The sequence below is a fragment of the Netta rufina genome, assembly GCF_964035555.1.
Source record: "Netta rufina genome assembly, chromosome: 3".
Lineage (NCBI taxonomy): Eukaryota > Metazoa > Chordata > Aves > Anseriformes > Anatidae > Netta > Netta rufina.
In genome coordinates, this window is record NC_140125.1 from 6,257,310 (window position 1) to 6,276,862 (window position 19,553).

The 19,553-nt window shown below is 44.4% G+C and overlaps 1 protein-coding gene across 3 annotated transcripts in view; it reads left to right on the top strand.

Annotated features, from left to right (window-relative positions):
- LOC311208149 (proto-oncogene c-Rel) overlaps positions 1–19,553 on the top strand; it is a gene marked incomplete at its 3' end in the record, with an annotated part of 69,238 nt that overhangs the window by 37,251 nt on the left and 12,434 nt on the right. For 2 of the 3 annotated variants that reach the window (XM_084284635.1, XM_084284634.1), the window contains exons 2-4: positions 2,952–3,094; positions 6,040–6,188; positions 10,522–10,613. In XM_084284635.1, coding sequence (XP_084140761.1) covers positions 3,002–3,094; positions 6,040–6,188; positions 10,522–10,613 — 334 coding nt within the window. In that variant the 5' untranslated portion in view covers positions 2,952–3,001. Of the gene's footprint in view, positions 1–2,951; positions 3,095–6,039; positions 6,189–10,521; positions 10,614–19,553 lie in introns of those variants that run through there. The other variant, XM_084284632.1, reaches the window with a different exon arrangement.

Genomic DNA, 19,553 nt, shown 5'->3' on the forward strand with positions numbered 1-19,553 from the left:
GTGTGGGACCTGACGGACCTCTCTGTGTGAGTGTGGGTTGTGAAAGAGTTAAACTGGGCCACTTCACAAGCACGTTGCTCATTTACAGAAATAGGGAACACCGAACAGACCTCCACTTCACTGCCAAGTGCTGATAATACCTCTAGTTCACACAAACACTTGTGTGCGTTTCCTCCCTGCGCAGGGCACAATGACAGTGACAATCATGGGAGAGATGATTACGCGATTCTTAAATGGAGAGAGTGAGAACCAAGATAAAATGAAGTTTAATGTTTAATCTCTGGAGGCTACCGTGTCACCGAGCTTTACTTTCCCACAAACACACCTGCTGTTGAGCAGTGGGTTTGCCTTCAATGGTACTTGTTTCAACCACAGTCCCACAGCGATCACCGAGCCCGGAGTTTTAAAATAAAGCGCTGTTAATAGGGGAGAAAAAAGAGGTCCTCTTAAGCAAGCATTAGCAGACCATGAAGGGCAATTGTTGGTTAAAGCAGAAAGGATTAAAGACTTGAAGTGATTCTGTTCTACAGTAATTTGAAACAGAAAGGCTCCAGCTAGTTTGGGCAAAGACGTAATGTATGTGGGTGTACTGTGCGTCTGGTTAGCAGCTATGCAAGCGTGTCCATCTCCAAAGGAAGATGATTAGTAGGTACTTTGCTGCAATTTTGTCATTAGAACATCCAAAATGCATTTTTAATTTAGTGTATGGATATGCGTCTGTATTTGTGGTGCGGCGTTACGTAGAATGGGGAGGTGAGATGCTTCTCTCCTCAGTTACCTGAGGGAAATGGGAGGCGCGCTGATACGCACCACTTGCTCCTCACTGCTGGTGGAAGTTGCCTGGTCCACTGGATTGTCCTGAAAAATACAGTAACATACATGAATTGAAGCGTGAAAGGTAAAAAGCCGTACGCTGGTGTGTGGGCTTGGCTTTGTGAGGAGCACAGGCTTCTGATCAACCAGCTTGACATCGGTTCTAGGCTTCTGGTTGGTATCACCCATCGCCCCACCTTCTGCTGGCCTTGCTCGTTTTCCAGACAAGAGAAAAAGCGCAAAGCTTACCTACAGGGAAAGTTAGATGAGTTGTGGGAAGTGTCTAGTGAAGTGACCATTCTTGTAAGGAGCTGGACCTGGAGTGGTGCTTAACGTTTATTTAATGTGACAGCTCATAATGTGGTTGGCTGTCAGAAACTGATTTAAAGTTTTCTGGATGGGAGCTGATCAGATGAGAGGGTGCATCTTGATAAATCGTTAGAAAGGAACGCGTAGAGTCCTAAACTGTGGTTCTCAGCTGTTTGACACCACATACTGCTTGCAGCACGATGCCTTTTCTAAAAGCGTTCCTGTTTTGAAACGACACGTGTTGTTGCAGACAGCCCCAGCATCAGAGCTGCTTTCACATACTGCTGCTCCCCAGCTGTCTGTCACCGTGTGCTCAAGTAAGACAGGAAACATCTCAGATTTAGTTCTCTCCTTTCGTTCTCTACTTCTCCTAATTACTTTATCTGTTAAGATGTATTTTGCTACTTTGGGCTATGAAGTGCTGCAGCACAGGATCGCGTTTGCTATCACCAAATCCTACTCGTGAAGTTGAAGCCGTGTGTTCGCAGGTATGCCTTGGTGGCTGTAGGTGCAACAAAAGAGAAGGATTTATTATGGAGCTAAGGCTGGAATCCACCTCTTTGCCAAGACTAACATACTACAGACCTTGGGCAAAAGGAAGTAGGGGATCTTTTACCCTTTTAATGCTTTCAATCTATTTAATAACTATTTTGCTTATTATGTTGAAGTCTAAGCACTGTTTTCAGTGCTGTGCCACAGGATGTTGGCTGTCATGTTTGTTTCTGATGTTCACAAACCTTGCCTGAGTAGGATGCTATTATACAAAGATGACAAAGAGCTCAGTAGACATTTCCATAAGCTATGTTCTTCTGATCATGCAGAGCCACGATGATTCAACCTCTACAATATTTACTTATCCTCCGCTATTTGTTTTTCACATGCCATCCCACTGTTGTCACTGCTTGATTGACTCTCCTGTTTGATGTTCTCGGTGAGATACATCGTATAGCTTGGAACTGTCTTGGCAATAAGACCTAGCTTGAAAAGTATTGATACTCTTGGTAAGGTGGTGTCTTTGTAAACCCTCCATTGAGGAGTTCTGCTTCTCATTCTTGTCTCTATCTCATGTTTCCTGAAAGACTCTCTCTGACGACTGCCCAATAGCTTTCAGTAAGGTTTTGTGGTCTGGAGAGATGCTGCAACTAGAAGCTGGCCCTGTGGGAGGTGGGCAGCCCAAGTTGTAGAATTCAATACAAGCAATCAGGTGTTTTCTGAGCCCACGGCGATGGCATTCAAACCAGTAGTTTTTTGTGTTTTTTTCTTTTTGGCATAATTTGCATAGTTTCTGCTTCGCTATAATAGTAACTAAATCAATCGATTCTGAGGAAACCTCTTCCCTTTCAGAGGGCATTCAAGCAAACATAGTACTGATGGTACCTGTACTTCGAGAGGATAACTGTTCCTAAAAGCATGTGGTTATTAAAAATATCAAGCATCCCCTTAAAGTAATGTCTTCTATTGAATAAAACCCTCTTTTGTCAGACACATAGTCCCTAAAAGCTAAAACAAGCTAAGTTCTAAGTGAGATGGAGGGGAGTCCTTCCTATTATTTACATGGCCCTGTTACTTGCCTACTTCATTTGAGGTCTGTTTTCCCACTCACTCCCATCCCTCTTCAATCATGTGCATGCACGTTTAAATAAAATAAAAAGCATATTGTCCAAGAAGGCAGATCAAAGGGGGCGATGTGAATCCAAGTGGGCAACATGAATCAAAGAGTCTTGATCTTCTAATCCTCACGTAGCACGTAAGCATATAGCCTTCCTTCTGCTGCTTTTTAAGCTCTACTGCATAGTAGCACTGAAAATGTTGTGTTCTGTTTTTTTAAGGTGGCCCTGAGCCCTACATTGAAATATTTGAACAACCCAGGCAAAGGGGCATGCGTTTCAGATACAAATGTGAGGGAAGATCAGCAGGCAGCATTCCAGGAGAACACAGTACTGAAAACAACAAGACATTCCCTTCTATACAGGTAAGAAATACTATTTTTCTCCCTAAGTTACCGGTGCCTGTATTTACATTGTGCTGTAGCTACGTGTTGACCTCGGTGCAGTAAAGAAAATGCTTTTTATTACATGTTCTGTTATTCTTTCCTTGGCTTGCAAATGTGATTGCAACAGAGTGGAAAAAGAGTTCTTTGCTCCTCATTAAAGATTTTGTCATAAGAATTTGTTCCGGTTTAGCGGAAAAGAAGAAGGTGTAGTCATTGGTAACAAAGTGCCTGTAGAGGGGGAACTCGCTGAAGTTACTCATTGTCTGGGAATCATTTGTTATTAGCTTTTTCTGTGTCTACATTTGTTCTGGTTTCTTAGTTGTGATTTGGGCTTTTTTTTTTTTTTTTTTTTTAACTACTTGGATTGTAATATGAATTTTGGGAGCGCTTTGAAGGAGGTTGTCTGCATACAAAATCTGACAAGACTAGTCTAGCTGCTGGGCACGGCGTGAAAGAAGGTATTTTGTACAAGCAAGCGAACTAAGAAGGTGCCTTGCAGCCAGTAGCTTGCTGATTGGGCTCTGCAAAAGACTGCCATGAAGTATGTGAAGTTAGAAGGGGTACAGAATTTAAAAAGGAGCTAAGAAAGGGGAATGATGTGGTTAGAACACCTGCAATGAAGACAAATTGGGTGGTTGCATTATGGATAGGTTGGGAAATTCAGAATGAAGGGATTCAGACTAGTCTGAACTGTCCTTGCTTTGGTCAAAGACATGGACAGTAGAGGTAGAATGGAAGCACTTGATCAGTAACTTTCATATCTGGGACAAAAGAGCGTCAGAGACCTGGACTAGTAGGGTAAAATAGAAGAACTTCTGGTCTCCCGTTTGATGTTTAAATTAATAATATTTCCTTGATCTCTTTCAATCTGGAGAAAGTCTTTTAGAAATGAGATTAGAAGAGAAAGCTCAAATATAAATGGGAAGTGTTTGCCATCTTGAATTACAGTATTATAGTGCAATATTTAAAAAAAAAAAAAAAAAAAAAAGAGGAGCCAAGATGGAGTCTCTGGAATCACAGCAGTAAGAGAACAGATGTGGTGGTTGTGAAATCTGACAAGTATTGAAATGTTTTAAGTTGAGGCATAAAATCTCCTTCAGAGGAGGGAGAGTTTGAGAAAGATGGTATTGGCAGTCATGTGCTGAGCAGCAGAGATCCTCTACTAGATAAAGCAACTGTGCTGCTGTGGAAGCTGGTCTTGCCCTGAAGGCAGAATTACTACGGGGGGGGGGGGGGGGGGGGGGAAAAGCAGACAAGAAGGACCCCTTTTTACTATTACAGTGCTAGAGTTGGTAAAGGAATGCAGAAAAGAGTTCTTTGTTCAGCTGGTGAAGTGCACAACAAACAAGCTGGCGAGATCTGTGTGTGTGCTGGCAAAAATAAATACTTTGACAGACTCTCACCCTGAGGCCGTGTCAGGACAGAAGTTGACTGGGCAGTGTGAGCCCTTGATTCCTCAGCCTGCGCTGTGATGCGTGTGAAAGTCAGCCAGAAAACCCAAAGGGAAGATGGGACTTGATAGGTGACAGTGCACTCCTGGCATATTTTGTTCTTTTCTAAAGGTGACTGTTAATGACAGAGCTGATGGATACTGATAGCAGGTGATTTCTAGGTGAATTCCTGCCTCCTTGAAGCCTGTAGGAGGCTTTAATGCTGATTAGTTGCTGGGGGAGGCCCCTCCAGAGATGGAAACCTCAATGAGGATGAGATTAAATTTCATGGTGTGGTTGAGATGAACATCAAGGAGGAACTGGAGAATCAAAGTGCCTCAATCACGCTTCAAGTTCAAGGGTGTAGATATGCAGTGAGGGAGAAATGATGTAATATTTGAAGAAACAGAAGAGTGATGGAAGTTTTATTTAAGGGCAAACTGGTGTACGTGAATGCCAAGAAAGGGGCCTAACTGGAGGCTGAAGAAGCTGACAGATGGTGAAAGTTAGAAGAGCGTAGGTCAAATCAAAGGTTGAGCTGTTGATTGAAAAGCATGTGATGAATCCCTGAGTCTCCTTGGAGGAGGAAAGAAGGGGCTGAAGGAGGGAAGGAACAGCTAGTTCTAGGACAGGGGAAGTGGAGGAGGAGAGCACGCCTCTGCACAAACATGTGCTGGTGCAAATCTTGTGTTTGCTTTCAAGTTGTTACTCTTCAAACAATTCAGGCCAAACTGTTTTTTAGACTCACCCACACAACCCTTGCTGACTTCACTGGTAGCCATCAGCACGAGGGAAGACTTCTACACACCTGAGAGATGTGTGTTGAATTACCGTGCTGACTTCTGTGAAGGCTCCCTAGTAGGAGCTTGAGAGTTCAGTGCCCCTCTGCTTGAACATAAGACTGAGTATTCATCTAAGAATTAAGGAGAAGGGACTTCATGGGGGCTTATGTCCATGTTGCAACTGCTAAGATCTTCATTTGCTGCTTAGCGGTCCAAGCACAGGTAATAAGGTTATCCCTGAGGCTCTACGAGCTTCTTCCTAGGATCTAGCTCTTTGGAGCTAGACCTGTCCTTTCAATAAGCGTTTGTGTGTGGTCGCCTAGGCAGGATTTTGTATCTTTCATTGTAAGTGTAGATATGGTAAAGAAACGCGTCCTGTAATGTTTGGTCTTACAGCATTACAATCTGCTTTACTCTAAGTTTCTGGAGCTTACGTATTACCTTTTGGCTTTCTGCACGGGGTTCAAATAGGTAAGACGTGCTTTAAGAAAGAATAATAAATTCACAAATGTTTTGCCAAACAGCTGGTTTTCAGTGTGAAATGAACAGAACTGAACTAGATTGAAGAAAAATTCTGAATGGTCTTGGATAATTTCTTAGCAGTGGTGTTTCTTCCATAGGATATTTTAGGATGAAATGTATTTTCTGTTCCATGCTGGGACTTTACTAGCTCTAATATCTAAAGTCTAGAAAATATCTCGCTTTTTTGTAGATTCTGAATTATTTTGGAAAAGTCAAAATAAGGACTACACTGGTAACAAAGAACGAACCCTACAAGCCACACCCTCATGACCTGGTTGGAAAAGACTGCAGAGATGGCTACTACGAAGCAGAGTTTGGGCCAGAGCGGCGAGTCCTGTCGTGAGTAGTGGTGTTGCTTGGGAATTTGATTAATGTGCAAGTAATATGCTAATCTTATGTTCTGAAACTCTTGAGTAGTGATTAAGAGGGCAGTTAGTGTGTTGTCTTTGCTGAAGCCTCTAATCCGTCTCAGATAAGGCAACTTGCTCTTAGAAGTATTTCCTTCTTTTTCAGTGTTTCACACACTCATCTTTTGTCCCGTTTGCCCTTCTTTTCCTTTCATTCTCCCAGTGTCTGTCTCCTTTTCTTTCTCCCACTTGTTTGCTTTTCAGCCTAGTTCAGTAGCGCTTCTCGCTCCTGAGCTTGATACTCTTCTCCTTCAGTGTACAAAAATGATAAATTGTTAACAACATTAGAATTAGCGCTTCCCTAGATTTAGGGAAGTTGATGTCTTCCACAGGAACTCTAGTTAGACTTTCTGGAAACCAGTGGAGAAAGTTTGTAGTGACTGAATATCACGTCATTTAGATGATGGTGGTTGTGACACATCTAGAAATGTGTTGGCAGTTGTCATTGTTGCTGCTGTCTGTTAATTTTGGTGGGGTTTTGTTTGTTTGTTTTGGGCTGCCTTTTTTTGAGTAAAAGTATAGATTCTGCTCAGCATTAGTTCTGTAGAGCAAGCATGCCAGAGAAGGGCCTAATTCTGGAGGCAGTAAGGAGAATTCTGGCTTCGTATAGTATGTTTCTCGGTGCTGTTCAGAGGGAGAATTTCAAGTACAATTGTAAGTGGTGGTGTTCCCTGCAAGTCTACCAAGTCTAAGGGAATAAAATAAAAGCAGAGTAAACTGCAACAAGTGTAGACTGATTATTGCCATTGAGGGGAATTTGGAATTGACAAACTGTTTGTGGCTCACAGCTTGCAACACAGTAGATCTGAAAGTAGGCTCGTGCTTTGAGGTAAACATAAAACTGAGCTGGGAAGAAAGTAAGGTAAATATTTCAGTGTATAAGCAGCTTTACTTACTGCTCTCAGGCTGATGTGATTCGGTTGATGTTGGTGAAATCACTGCGTTTTTATGTGGGTTTAGTCAGTAGAACACTATTAAAGGCGAGAACTGAAGACAAGGTCTGTTTGATGACGATAATTGCCTGATGGTGAAATAAACAGTTCTAAAAGTGGAGATATTTTTTCAACATACAGCTCAGGCTCAAGTGATCATGAATGTACACAGTAAATGTATTCAGGTGACACGTAACGTGCTGCCTGTACTGTCTTCTGCTCTTACAAACTCAAAAGATTTTACTAGCTTTTTGTTTCTAGGTCTGTTTACAATGTTCTCCTATTGATAAACGGTAGAAAAGGATTAGTTAATGTCATTTTTAATATTTTTTTTCCACCGTGATACCTTTCTAGAAAGGTAGAGCTGTCTCTTCAGGCACTTCCCTCCCATTTTGACTGTTGTAATCCCATCCTGACCAGCCTCCCTGCAGAGTTCCCCTTTACCTTGTCCAAAAGGCAGCAGTAGACATCTTAATCTGGTAAGGGGCCTTGCGCCTTCCTCTGACCATCCCTTCACCAGCTTCCCCTTTGTCTTCTCAAATCAAGCTTCATCACGCAGGGTCAAAGAATGTCTGCTGTTGTAGCCCATCCCACTTCCTGCTCTCATCTCTGTGGCTTCTGATCTGAAGCAGAAAAGCCTGATTGCTTAACACCTTTTCTGGCAATCGCCAGGCACAGGAAGACACTGTTGATTGTTTTTCCTCTTGGCGTTTTGTTGCACACAGTTAAGCCTGCAGAGATTCTGTTCCTAAATCTATTAGCAGTAGGGTGTGATATCAAAAAGCACTGGCATGCTTTGCAAATATTTATTTGTAAATTGTGATTTCATTTCCATTATATGCACGCATCAAATCCTGTTCTTTGACATAATGCTGTGCTTCCATTTCATTTGTTTGAAATCATGAAATCCATGAATTCTTCTCAGTATCCTTAGGTTAGAGGCCTCCTAGTTTCTTACAGAATGGTGTCTGGAGTACTGTCCCTTTACTGATAATACACAACTGTGAGCTTCAATTGAGCTTGAAATCTGAGATTCTGATGGGAAGAGGCTCTAAATATTCTCTTTGAAATGTTTCCAGCATTGGTACACTCATTTTTTTAACAAATCATTGGTTACTTTAAGATGAAAGAACAGCATGATCCATAATTGGATCTGGATGTTTAAAGTCGTTTTCCTTTTTGTGGCTGGTGACTCAATGTCCACATTCTTCCCTTCAAGTCCGTGTTGGAGAAAAGCCTCGCACAATACCAGCCAGCAGGAGATGTCCTCTCTCGGTAGTGGTTCTGGCTGCGTGCTCCTGCTGAGCATCTCAAACAGAGCAAAAATCCCGGTTATTTCTGTGCAACTGGAATTATTAATCCCAGATTTGGGACTGGCCTGAGCAATTACTCTGCACTCCACTTATTTAACTATCCCCACATAGGTCCAGCTGGACACAGTCTTCTGCTCTTCCTGCTGTCTGATGGTCATGGTACTGCTGCCTAAATTTGATCAGAGCCCTCTGTGGCCCAGCTGTCAAGGCAGAAGTACGAGTGTTGCGTCCATGTGACTGCCTGTATACTAAAATTTTTACTTCCTAGTTCTCACTCTCTCTACATGGATGATATCATAGGTGATTTTTTTTCCAAGCGCCTTTCATTTTTTCTCTCTCTTCCTACTTCTCCCTCTCTTCTCGTTATCTCGCTTGCTTCCTGTCAGCTCGCGCTGATGTGAAACCCCGCAGGCTTCCTGAGGTTCTCGACGGTTTCTTCTCTGACCCAGCCCTCCCTTCAGCGATAGTTAAGTAGACACTTTCACTGTGACAGCGCATGTTTTAGAAAACGTTTGTCATCTGAGAGTTATGGGGCACTTTAAAAGTCTCGTTTCTCTCCCCGAGAGGTTTCATTGACAATGGCTGAGAGGCGCAGAGTCAAGGCTGTCAGTCCCTGCGTGGCTGGACGCAGCTTTCTCAAGGCCAGTGCTGCAGTTGTGCTCCGTGGTGTCTGCCACTGGCAGGGGATCGCTGGAGAGTCTGGGGCTGTAGCACAGAAGCAGGTCTGTTTGTGGGCATGAAGTGTGCTTCGCACTGAACTAGTAGAATAAAGTGGGTATTTGGGGGAAAAAAAAAAGAAGTTGTGTGTGCCATGATCGAGCCCTGAAGGAGTAGTCCCTACAAACAGGATTGCTTGCCGAGGTACGCTGCAAATCTCCCGTGTCAGTAGCCACAACGTGAAGTCTAGGTGCTCCACTGAGCTGTGACATGCTAGTGTGGTTTGGTTTCTTTTGGGGCACTCTATCGGGTTGGAAGGGAAGCTTATGCGTTCCTCTACAGTAGAGATGCTGCAAGTGGAGTCTGATTGCAGAGGATGTGGGAACCTCTGAACAGAGCCCATTGGGCACAGGCGAGGGGCTTTGGGGGAAGCAAAATCAGTGTCACACTTGGATAGTCTTGCTTAGAGCAGGGAAACAGAAGACTACCCCTGAGAGTTGTGGGAGGAAGGATTTAGATGGATTAAGGTGTTTTTTAGGCATAACCAAAAAAAAAAAGTTAAAAACTTTTGTGGCATTTCAAAGTAAGGGAAATTGCCAGTTCTGGAGAAAGATTGTCAGAGCCAACTGGCACAGTTTATCTTCTGAGCTTATTGTAACATTATGAAACATGGATTTATTTGTTTTTAATTTATATATACATGTATTTTTTCTTTTTCTTTCTTTCTTTTTTTTTTTTTTTTTTTTTTTACTTCCTGCTTTACATCCACTCAGCTTTGATGATGTCATGGTTTTTCCATGTGGGAAAGAGTCAGCTCGCCTGGGACTCCCCCCACCTCCTGCATCGGGGTGACCTGCACTTTTATGCAAATAAGGAAGAGCTGCAGCTCTTCAGAACCTTTCCATAACTACATGAGATTTCAAAACCTGTTTTTACTTGTTTTAAAAACCATTAAAATAGCGTTCAAGATTTATATTCCCTGATAAAACCAGAAGCACACATTTTTAACTAGTGCACACTAGCAGGTTTATTGATTACAAAAATAGTTTTCACTTTCAATTACACGAGACTGAATATTCAAATTTTAATCACTGGGTTTACTGTAGAGTAACAATTCTTAATATAGAAATATATATTCCTCTTTAGGATTTTAGTTTGGTATTTTTCTATTCTGTTTCTGCTCTTTGTTTTAGAAAAACTGCATCCCTGCTTTTCAGACCTGTTACAACTTTCTCAAAATAAACATTTTCTTTAATTTCTTATACCATATATTATCACAGTATTGTTCCACAGCAAATAATTTATTCACTCTTCTACACTGAGGATTTTATTACTTTGTGAAATCCCTCTGTATGTGCTTCAGTTTTCAGAATTTGGGCATTCAGTGTGTGAAGAAGAGAGACCTGAAGGAATCAATTTCCTTACGAATCTCGAAGAAGATCAACCCTTTCAATGGTGAGTAGAGCTTATCTGGTTGGTTGAAAGTTCTCTTTTCAAGGATGTTACTGTTTTGGTTGGTTTGTTCATTTTTGTCCTGCCTTTGCTTCTGTGGTGGAACACTGGGTTGCTGTTTTTTCTTTTTTTCCCCAATTTTTATATTTTTTGAGAAACGCTCTTCCCTTTCTGTGTCCCTCCTAGTCTTCCCTCACTGGCATCACATTATGAAACCTATTTGGGTAGCTGCCTTTTTCTATCCCTGCCACCCTGCAGTTAGGGTGCTATCTGCAGGAGAGGTGCTGATGCTGCTCCTTGCTTGATTTTACAGCATGGGAGCTGGTACAGGCAGTAAGGAAATCCACAGCAGTACCGATTTCAGTCAAGTCAGGGGCGAGCTGTGCTGCTACAGAACCACACCTGTAGGGACCTACCCACAGGCTGTAGTTTTACATGATAGCTGATCTGACCTAGCTGTGGGCTGCTCTCAAAAGGCGTCATCCTGCCCTTCCCTCCATCCCTGGTCACACACTCCTACCACTTCCCTCGCATCAAATAGAGAAGCCGTGTGGCTACATGGTGAACAGACTCAGCAAGATGCTCCAATGGAAAACCAACTCGCAAAAAAAAAAAAACAAAACAGTTTTCCCTTAGATCAACTTGCTAAACCAATGTATCTCACAGCCACGTGACTGGTAAATCAATGCACAGAATTCTGTTCTTGCTCTTTGTCATCCTGTAGAGAAAGGTTTCTTTGACATCTGAATTCACTGCACAGAAGTGCAATCTTCTTCAGGATTGTCCTATGTAAAGGATTGTCCTATGTAAAGTAGACTGGAATTAATTTAACTTACACCTTTCAGTTTCTCCACATTCTTGTCAAAATCCTTCAGCTGATGGTATGGACGGCTTGTACTTGTGTATTGTAGTTACAAGAAAAAGTACGTATTTTATGTCAGCAATCGCTTTAAGGAGTTCGAAGACTAAAACATGCATGCGTTAGGAAAAAACCCCATCCCAGACCCTTTAACTTCCTCATTCTGAGGCCAATGCACACGATACAATTGCTAAATAAAAAACCTCCTACAAACATAGCACCATTAACACTGTTGACACATTGAACTTCTACTGATCAAGAATGATGAAGCGTTTTTAAAACTTAAAAGGCCCCCAGTTTTTGACTGCCTATTCAAAATAAAAATCATTTCGGCTGACATTAAGTTCATACTGTTACCTCAAAATCATATTGCTTCAATGCTGACTTTCTTATTCATAGTTTTCCCCAATTATAGAATTTAAGAAATTGTGGAAAGGAAGCTGTGGACTCTTCTTTTGTTTCTCTGGTACCAAGCACCAATAGTGCCTCTGAGAAGAAGGCATTATCATGAATGCATTTATGTATTCGCTTAGGTGTGGCAAAAAACCTGGAGATTTTTCAAACCCTTTTCTATACCCACAGAAGTCATGCTAAATTCAGGTAAGGCCCTTGTTGGAGGGTTGGGAACTAGGTTTCCAGCTAGCTTCAAAATACATACTTTGCTTTTGTCCTGAACAGGACAAAAAGAAACATGTTGAACTCGCTACAGGATGAGAAATGCTCTAGATAACAGCTGTTTGTTGTCAGGCTGATGGTCCATCAAAACCAGAACCTAGTTCTGATAATTTTCACACACAATGGCATGTTATAAAATTAGTCCTTCAACACAGTTTAAAGAGTATAAAGTAGTGTTTGGCTTACTGTTACCTTGACTCAGCCAGCTTTACCTTGATTTTAAATCAAAAAAGAGGAACTCTTCTGTTTAGCCCCCTTGGCTTGCTTTGTTTTACTCCGTAAGTAAAACATGAGTTGGCATTTTCTCTTGATGTTGTGCAGTAAAAGAACAAGATAAACTCCTTTTATGTAGGAGTATTTCACCAAAGAAGCTTTGGCAGTCACATAGAGCTCTGTTCTTAGCGCTGCTCAGCGTAACAGAGTAAAGACAAGTTTACAACAGTTTGAGAGTAGACTCGTGCAGTGGTTGGCACGTAACTCCAAGTTCACTAATCGTTCTGGGGCAATTGCAGCTGGTTGCACTTGGTGGCATCAGATCCTGGGCTCCTCTCTGCCCGGCCAACAGCAGGGAGACCTGCCCTGGCAGCAGGGGAGAGCCTCGCTTGGGTGACACACAGGGCAGCACCCTGCTCTTGGCAGGCCTTGTGCTGAGAAGGGGCTGCTGGCAATCCCCAGCCTGCGTAATTGCCTTTCAGCACTTGTTAACGTGTCAGCACAAAGCTGAGCCGCCTTGAGAATGGCCTCCAGCCGCTTCAGGGCAGTCCCACGCTGCGCGGAGCCCAGAAGGGCACAGGACCAGGGTTTAATAAAACAGGATTAGTGACAGAAGTATTTTTATTGTGTGTGCTTAGTTGATCAAAACAGGTTTTTGCTAGCAGCAGTCACCATAATGCTTACTGCTTGATAAGGTTGAAAGTTTTATATATGGGTTTAGTTGGCTTGTTTTGTAAGGTCAAGAGTATCACTGCATTCTTCAAGGTGGTTTAGGATGTGTTGTATACATCCCATACTCTGCATTTATTTACTACTTTGTCTTCGGAAAGTTATCCAACTTTCCTAATTAGAGAAGTTTCTCGGGGTTAGGTGCGTCCTCTAAGCAGGTTGCAAGGTAATGCTGCTCCTTCCTTGTAGGAACATCAAGTTCTGCAGGACTGCCGGTATTTTTCAGCGATGTGAAAAAGGTTGTGTTGAACATTTAAGTTCTCACAGAGCTGAAAACCTGTCTTCAGGGTGTTTGTGAGCTAGGAGTTTTTTCTTTTTCTTCCCCACTTTCTTCTGGATCAGTCAAATAATCCCCGTCCTGAGTCCCCATTTGAGGCAGAGGCCCTATTAACAGACAAAATATGTCTCCAGCTTGCCGCCATGTGTACTACCTGTGTCAGTGAAGGCTGCAGTAATAGCAAGGTGTGGGTCCACGAGGTTGCATTCCAAACTTCCTTGTGTAAAGGGGCCTTCATCTTCCAGGGAAGCCAGGGTGCCACAGGCAGCTGGGGTGGCAAAGGGAGAGTGAGTCCTAATGCAAATTCTCTGGCGGTGTCATCCCTCCTCCGCACCGGGCAGCACGTGGCATGGACACGCGTGGCCGTCATGGGCAGCAGTAGGAACTTGCTCAGTAAAGATGCACGTTCAAGATAATTTTCTCCAGCACTCTCACCTAGCTGTTGAAGCGACCGATGCCTACCGCCGAGCTCCTGGGTGATAGCAGGGCTGTGTCTGCACATCGTGCCGTGTGCCTGCTGGGGCTGCCTGCATCTGAGTCACCCTGAGAGCGTATCTGGAAGGCTGTTTCACTTGAAATCCCCACTGTTAGCTGGCACCATTTGTCCATTGTTAGAGGCAGGATAGGTTCTAAACATCCTCTGTGCAAGTTGTGTGAGTTCACTGTGATGCCGCTCAGGTGATCTGCCAGAAGGCTGCTCCTCTTGAGTTAGCCTTAACAGAGAATTGTTGTTTCCACACCATCACTGGACATGCTCATGACCCGCGTTGCTCACAAGGCTATGACCCGTATGTTTCTGTCCTATAAAGCTAAACGATTACAGCAATCTCTATTGTCTCTTATCCCTGAGCACACCAGGAAAATGCTGTGCACTGGCAGCCTGATGCGTAACTGGGCCTCCTTGGCGTGACGGCGATACAAATGGCACGGCTTCGAAGGAGCAGAGTTACTCCTCCAGTGGAGCTGGTCCATGTCTGCTTTCTAGGGTGTTTGTTTTCTTTTCGTAGCTGTAGAGTTGTGCCATATCCTCGTCCTACCATGCACTGTCTGATGTATAGCCAACTCAAATTAAAAGAAGAGCCAGTCTTGAGCTCAGAGCTTTTGTGGGTGGGTGTGACTTGAAGCAGAGACAACAATTGACTTAATAATAACCTAAGTTAATTATCAATGAGGAAAAGCCCTAGATGTGTTCATTAAATTTAGGGGAAAACTGTACTTTGCACAGTATTACAGAGGACCAGCCTTTTTCTAGCTAAAGGGATGACAGTGCGAAAACCCTAGGCTTGGCTTAGGGCGCGAAACTGCCCGATTTCAGGCACCTGATCGCGAGAGCACAAATAGGCTTTCCCTGGAGCTCGGCATACGCTTAAGGTTCCTGCTCCTTTGTAATTGCTCTCGCTAATAAGCGCTTAATTAATTTTCAGCCTGTCCCACGTACCCCGCCACTAACGCGGCTCCGTTGGCCTCCGCAGTCTTTCCTCTCGCCGTTTCCCCTTTCCGCCCGCGGGCCGCTGACCCCGCGCTCGCTCCGCACTCGTCACAGTCTCCACGACACCCCCTGCACGCCTCCGCCTCCGCGCCGCGCTCGGGCTGCTCCCCACACAAGTGGCGCTGCCTTCCTGCCCACGCGCCCCGTCACCCTCTCCGCAGCTTCCCCTGCTGCTGGCCCCGGCGCGGCTGCGCCCCGTGAGCCCCTCAGCTCTGACGCCAGTCGCCCACACGGGCTGGGCTCGCCAGGATCCCCCTCGCCAGCCCACCCGCTGCAGGGGCAGCACGCGCTTCGTGCTGCAGCTTGTGGGGCCGCGGGTCTGCGAGCAGGCGACGTGCCCCCAACCAAAAAGGCAGCTCTGAGCGAGACGTGGGGAGTGAGGAAGGGCTTGAGAAAGAGAAAAGCACCACGGGCTTCTGCAGTGAGTGTCCCAGGTGTTAAAACTTCCAACTTACTGCCCTGAAATTAAATGTGTAATGCAGCCCCAACCCCAACTAGGTGCTCAAGCTGACAATCTTGGGAAGTGAGAGCAGGCAGCTTCGTAAGAGGCACAGGGCAAAGCCACCTGAGGAAGGCTAGATGCCCGGATCGTACCATTCCTTTAGCTTTTACCTTTAGAAAGCCTTCTGTTCTTCGTGCACGTGGTTCTTGCTGTTTGCCCTGAAATTTGTGTGTTAACATAAAAGACAGTCTCTTCAAATTTCTTAAAAGGGAAGAAGGAAAATTACCAGGTAGAGAGACAAAAAATGCTGACTTCTTTTTTAATATGGTAAACAAAAGTAGCTAAAAGTATGTCTTAGAGACGTACAGAGGGGGCTGGATATATGTTTAATTCTGCTCCAATTTAATGTTTTGTGGTTTTTTTTTTAATATCAGACTTAAAACAGGAGGAGAACCCACCTACAGTCAAATATTGTTTGGACAAATCTCTCGAAACTCAAAAGTTTACATTTGTACTCTGAGTCTTTCCCTCGGCTTTTGTTTCAAGCCAGGTCATTCACCTTTCCTGCGCTCCTTCCCCCTGCACAAACAAAGTTGATGTCACTTCCTTACGCCGGGGCAGCACGTAAGATGCGAGAGGGAAATGTCACCTCACCACGCTGGGAATCTGCTGCCTGTCGGGCGCTTACTGACTCTAGGTCAGCATCCAGATTTTAGTCGTTTGCACCCTCACTGATTTTTTTTGTTGAATTATTGAGTTCTGCTGTTGCACATGCTGTTTATAGATACATGCAAAAAGCTGTCTGTTTTTTTTTTTTTCTTCAGCGTTGATTGAACTCATCTCGCCACGCAGCACAGAGGTAGAAACCAGGCATGGGTTTATCCATAGAAGAATCGTAGTGCTGCCACAGCCCTTCCCTCCTCTTGTTCCCAGCTCCTCCCTCTGAGCAAGTGCTGGTGGATGGTGTTATGCCCCTGGACACATAGCCAAACAGCCTGGCCCATCACGCAGCTCTGCATCTAGTTTCCAAAGCCTGGGTACAAAGGAGAGAGCATAACATTTGGCTTTTGTCAGCAAGGGGCAAACAGCACACCGGGACTATCTGTTCTTTCTTTTGTACCAGTACGGTCGCATTTGGAAACAGCAAATGTAGCATAAAACTATTTGGCAAGGTCCTTTTTGGCTGTGTAGAGTTCAGCTGCAGGAGACCCCGATCAAATACCCGGGCAATTCAGTGTGTGCTGGCAGCTGCCTGCTGTAGCCCTCCTGCAGGCTGCCTGCCGTGTAGCTACGCGAGCTGTGGCCGCAGTGTGGACGTGTGCTGGGGAGAGTGAACTGAACCCGAGTTGTGCCTCCCAGGCACCAAGAGGGGGCTGTCATTTGCGCCCGATTTCTCTGGCCGTAAATCAGCACTGCAGAAGACAGCCTGTCCTGCTGCTGCATCTCTTTCCACCGTTTCCCGTGTGCCAGGTCTGGTGTTCCTGGGAACTGACTGACGACTGGAGACAAGTCTTTTCCTCTTTTATTCAGCCAGGTTAGTTTTCGGCCAGACCAGTTCAGTTCTTTGATCTGATTCACCATGTGAGAGCTAGTCCCAGCACAAGGTTAGTGCTGGAAATGATGCTTGGGCAGAAGCCACCCCTTTACAGCAAAGCCTCTGTCGTAGGCTGGGTTAAATCAGCAGGTATCAGGGCTACAGGGGGTATCTTGGGGCTTGAGGTCACTCGAGGAGCAAAACGCTTGAGGCAAACCACCTCTGTGTCATCGCCTAAACGCAACCAAGCTCCCAGCATATCCCTGAATTAAAAAGCACTGCCTACGTAAGAAAAAAGGTAGAATATAGCTCATGGTGATCGTTAATGATGTGCGCTCCTGGGCGGTCTCCTCAGTGCAGGTCGTTCTCCTTGCCTGAGACCGAGCGTTGCTCAGACACCCCCACAGCCCCTCTCTAAGAAGCAAAGGTCACACGCTGTCCCTTTGCAGGGTGTGCTGCTTCTCTCAGCCCAGCCAGCTCTGAGTGTGTCACGCCACATCATTTGCCCTGGAAGTTTCCGTGTAAGTTATGTTTAGGTGCTAACGTGCCTCCCTCTCTGCCCACTCCAGAAGTTTGACATCATTCGCCTAGAAGCTGGGTGGAGGGAGGGCTACATGCGAGGAACCTATTTAATAGCTAATATTTGGTATCGTATTAAGTCATTGCTCTTCAGCGTTCAGAATAAACTTTCACTTTCCCTCTAGCATCACCTGATGAGTAAACATCAGGCCCTTTAAATCCCCTAATAACGTCACCAGGTAAATGGGATTCTCCTGATCTTTCTGGATGTTGAAGACTTTAAAACAATAAAAAGCAGTAGGGATCAATGAACGGGAGGCCTGATGCTATCGGCATCTTTAATTTTGTGCCACAATCTGGAATTGTGTGTTAGTGACCCAGACCCAGAAAGCTGTGCTGCGGAAGCCAAACCCAGGAAGCCCTATAATTCAGTCGAAACCCAACAGAGCAGCTCTGCAGTTCAGGGATGAAGACCTCTGAGGCAGGCACAACCCAAGCCTAACCCTGTGTCGCGTGCGCTGCTGGGGCTCGCCAGCTCAGGGTGGAAGGAGTTCGTGAATTGTATGGGGTGTCTTTGTGTCCACACTGGGGCTGTATAAGTTTCTTCTTGTGATAAGAGAGTAAAGAATCTTTTTTTCCAAATGCAATTATGATTATTGTTAAGTTGGGGGACCAATATTTCTATCAGAGGAGTCATAAACAGATGTATGAAGGATTTGCTAGTTACTGTAGCTGGTTGCTGGTAGAAGAACTCCTAATCCCCAGCTTCAAACCCAACTCTAGATACTGTTTTTTTAAACCCTGTTGCCAGAATCTTGGGGAGTGGTGTTAGTTTTGTTCGGTTGTGTTTCTGTGGATTTCATGATATCAAGCCTCTTAATTACTTTAAAAACTTTCAGTTCTTCTCAGTTCTTTTAAATATTATTATTTTTATTTCTACGTGCTTGCTACGTGTTGCTTTTGAAAGTTCTCCTTCCCCTCGTAAAGTAGCCGTCCTTATAAACATTACTTCACTTACTCCTGTTTGCACGGATAAATACAGAAAACGAATTTTTGCCAGATGAAGGCTGGTTTGTTGTGAGGTTGGGCCATCGCAGGAACGTGCTTCCATGGTTGGCTGGGTTGCAGCTCCTGTAGTCGGATTCACACGCGGACAATAAGGTGTGGTACCACGCAGCAAGAAGTCCAGAGAGGAAGTTGAACCCTTGCCAACAGCAGAGCACTTCTTCCTCTTATTTACGTGCTGTGTTCAAGCCTTGACTGCCGTGCCTGTTCTGAACATGCTGCGTTGTGCAATCTCCCTGTTTCACATGTGTGATGCCACTGATTTCACTACAGCTGCATGTATGGAGCTCGCACGGGGCGATGGTGTGCGTACTCTTTGCCTCCAGTCCTTTCTGTTCCCCAAATCTTGAGCAGCGTTTCTTAACTTACGTAAATTCAGGTTTGTCGGGTTTACTGCTGTCTCCTTCGGTATGGAAGTGGATGAAATAACACCGAATGACAGGACCATCCTCTGCACAGCCATACTCCAGGAATTAGTCAGTGTTTGTCTGCCTCGCTCTTGTTTGTTTTTAATATTCTGAAGGTGTAAGCCAGCATCCGCTCAAGTCAGCGGTTACTCTCAAATTGACTTCAGAGGGAGCAGAATTAGATGTTCATTAAAAATAACAGCATCTTATTTTGTTTGGATGATAGTCTGTCTTTTAGGTGTGAAAGAAATATGTTTTGGAATTGATGAAAGCTGTGTGCTGCTTTACACAAGCATGGGATTTAGCCTCTATATTTTTAAGCGTGCCATCACAAGATGGAGTCGCAGCTGTCTTGTTCTCCTTTTTTGCCCTGTTATGTTCTTCTCATCTGGTTAAAAATAGCCCAAGAGGAATCAGTCTTGACTGAGCACTTCCTCTTTCAAACTGCAGATTTTTTATAATGTATTAAGTCATTTATAAGAACATGCAAATGAAGAGCTGTGTTTTTGCTGCAATATAACGAGCTGTATACAGCAATTCCGTGTTTGGCAGTGGTCGGCACACTGCACCTTTCCTGTACCAAGTTGTCAAACACATTTGTTGGGAACTTCTGAAAGTTCGCAGTATAGGAAACGTGATAATTCGAACATTAGCATTTACTTAGTCATTTTCTCCTATCTAATGTATTTTTGCATTTATAGAGTTCTGTTAAACTTGGCCTCCTGTTATTTGTT